Raw genomic sequence first — 1,900 nt, forward strand, 5'->3', positions numbered from 1 at the left:
GATCATATCCTTTCAGAAATGTCATCAAATAAGAAAGCTAAAATGATCATCACAGATACCAATATATAAGTGTATGACACTTGGTCTGGCCTACCTTAAGTCCTTATCTGTGGCTACAAAGAGATGACTGTAGGAGGCACTTATACAAAGATAATGTCTTCTCCTCAAAGTGCACGATCAATTTTTACCTACATATAGATTGAAGAAACAAGGAATTTTCTGAAGTTACAAAGGACTAAAAAATAAAGCGGGGCGAGAGCAATCATGGATCACCTCACCCAACAACAAGGTGAAAGCTGCAACCCAAGAAAAGGTTGCCCTTCCCTCTCTCGACGACGAGTTAAAAGCTGCAAGCTTACCATGATTTGAGTTCCCTCTCTCAACCTGCAAATTAAGAAAAAAAATCCTTGTAAAAATCACAGGACATATCTAATAGAGCAATAGTACTATGAAAAGCTGCAAGCTCACCATGATTTGAGTTCCTTTAACCGCAACACAGGGCTTTGGGTCATTCTCCGTTACTCCATCCCTATAAGAAACTCTGACAGGACAACATGATAATAATCATGAACAGACGACTCTAGAGTCTAGCAGAAATATTTGAAGTTGCTCATGGATTGACCTGTAGCCATGCAATTGGCCTTCTGTTATTGTTGCCATGGTAACATGGCCAACATAAGTCATACTGGCCAAAGCCTCCCCTCTGAACCCGATGGACTTTCTTGTCTTTAGATCCTCATATGCAGACAGCTTGGAGGTAGTATGCCTCTCACACAATATTGACAGTCCTCACACTGTGAAAGGAAACCAAGTTAGCTGACAGAGTGGTGGTCAACAATGCTAGCGCAAATGCTTGACATCTGAGATGCTTATAAGAAATTTCTGAACATGCCCAACTCTTCAAATACCCAACAATAAATACTGTAATCAAATACTAGTACCTTGCACGCACCTGCCCACTTTATAGCACAAAACAAGCCCAGTTCGTAGTATCATAGACAACTAAATGCAACCTAAAGGCAATTAGCACTAACAATCTTGAACTGCATTAATGGAGTCGTGCGCTCATTTGTCCATGGAATGGCAGCTCCTATGCATTTTTTACAGCTGAGTGAGTCGGAATAAACAAACATCAGATCCCCAATCATTCACCCACATGTTCATGCACGCAGCAAGGATTAAAAGGTCGCAATCAACAGAACTCACGATTAACAGCTCGCATCTGAAGGATTTTTGTAGTAGCAGGTGCCCGCGGCAGCACCAAGGGTTCAGGGGATGGGGAATTTGTTTGGAGGTTTAGGGTTTATTTTGGAAGCGAACGTACCCGGATGCCATCGCCGTCGTCTGAGACCTGGATGAGCTTGAGGTCGCCGTCCTTGACGGTGACGGAGATGGTGGAGGAACCGGCGTATATGCTGTTCTCGACGAGCTCCTTCACCGCCGCCGACGGGCGCTGGATCACCTGCCCCGCGGCGATGCGGTCCACCATCGACTCCTCCAGCCGCCTGATGCGGGGCGGCTCCCCGCCCCCGCCCCTGCCGCGCGGCGCCGCGCCATCGACCTCCATGCCCGCGACGCCGCGTCGTCGACCTCCATGCTAACCGCGCCACGTCTGGTGACTGGGCGGAGGAGATTGGGAATGGGGAGGCAGAGACGGCTCGATTTTGGTATTCAGGCCAAGGGGAGGATCGGCCGCCATAGGTCGCAGCGGAGAGAGATGGGGTCGTGGGATTTCTGTCTTTCATTTTTTTTTCTTGTTTTTTTTTCACTTTGGGCAGCCAGCCTATCACATGCGAGGCCATGGATCCCATGCGAGAAACGGATCCTGGCCATCAACTCCTCCTACATCCAACGCTTCAAAACCCTTTTCTCATCCAACACACCTCTATCACTTTTTCTC

The 1,900-nt window shown here is 47.6% G+C and overlaps 1 protein-coding gene across 1 annotated transcript; it reads right to left on the bottom strand.

Moving 5' to 3' along the window:
* Positions 1–1,048: 1,048 nt before the first annotated feature.
* On the bottom strand, positions 1,049–1,567 carry LOC123408004 (DNA mismatch repair protein MLH1-like). Its single transcript, XM_045101239.1, has 2 exons — positions 1,325–1,567; positions 1,049–1,090 (listed from the first exon to the last, which is right to left on the bottom strand). The coding sequence occupies exons 1-2, from the start codon at positions 1,565–1,567 to the stop codon at positions 1,049–1,051; spliced, it is 285 nt and encodes a 94-aa protein (XP_044957174.1).
* Positions 1,568–1,900: the final 333 nt, after the last annotated feature.

This window comes from Hordeum vulgare, chromosome 7H (genome assembly GCF_904849725.1).
Source record: "Hordeum vulgare subsp. vulgare chromosome 7H, MorexV3_pseudomolecules_assembly, whole genome shotgun sequence".
NCBI lineage: Eukaryota > Viridiplantae > Streptophyta > Magnoliopsida > Poales > Poaceae > Hordeum > Hordeum vulgare.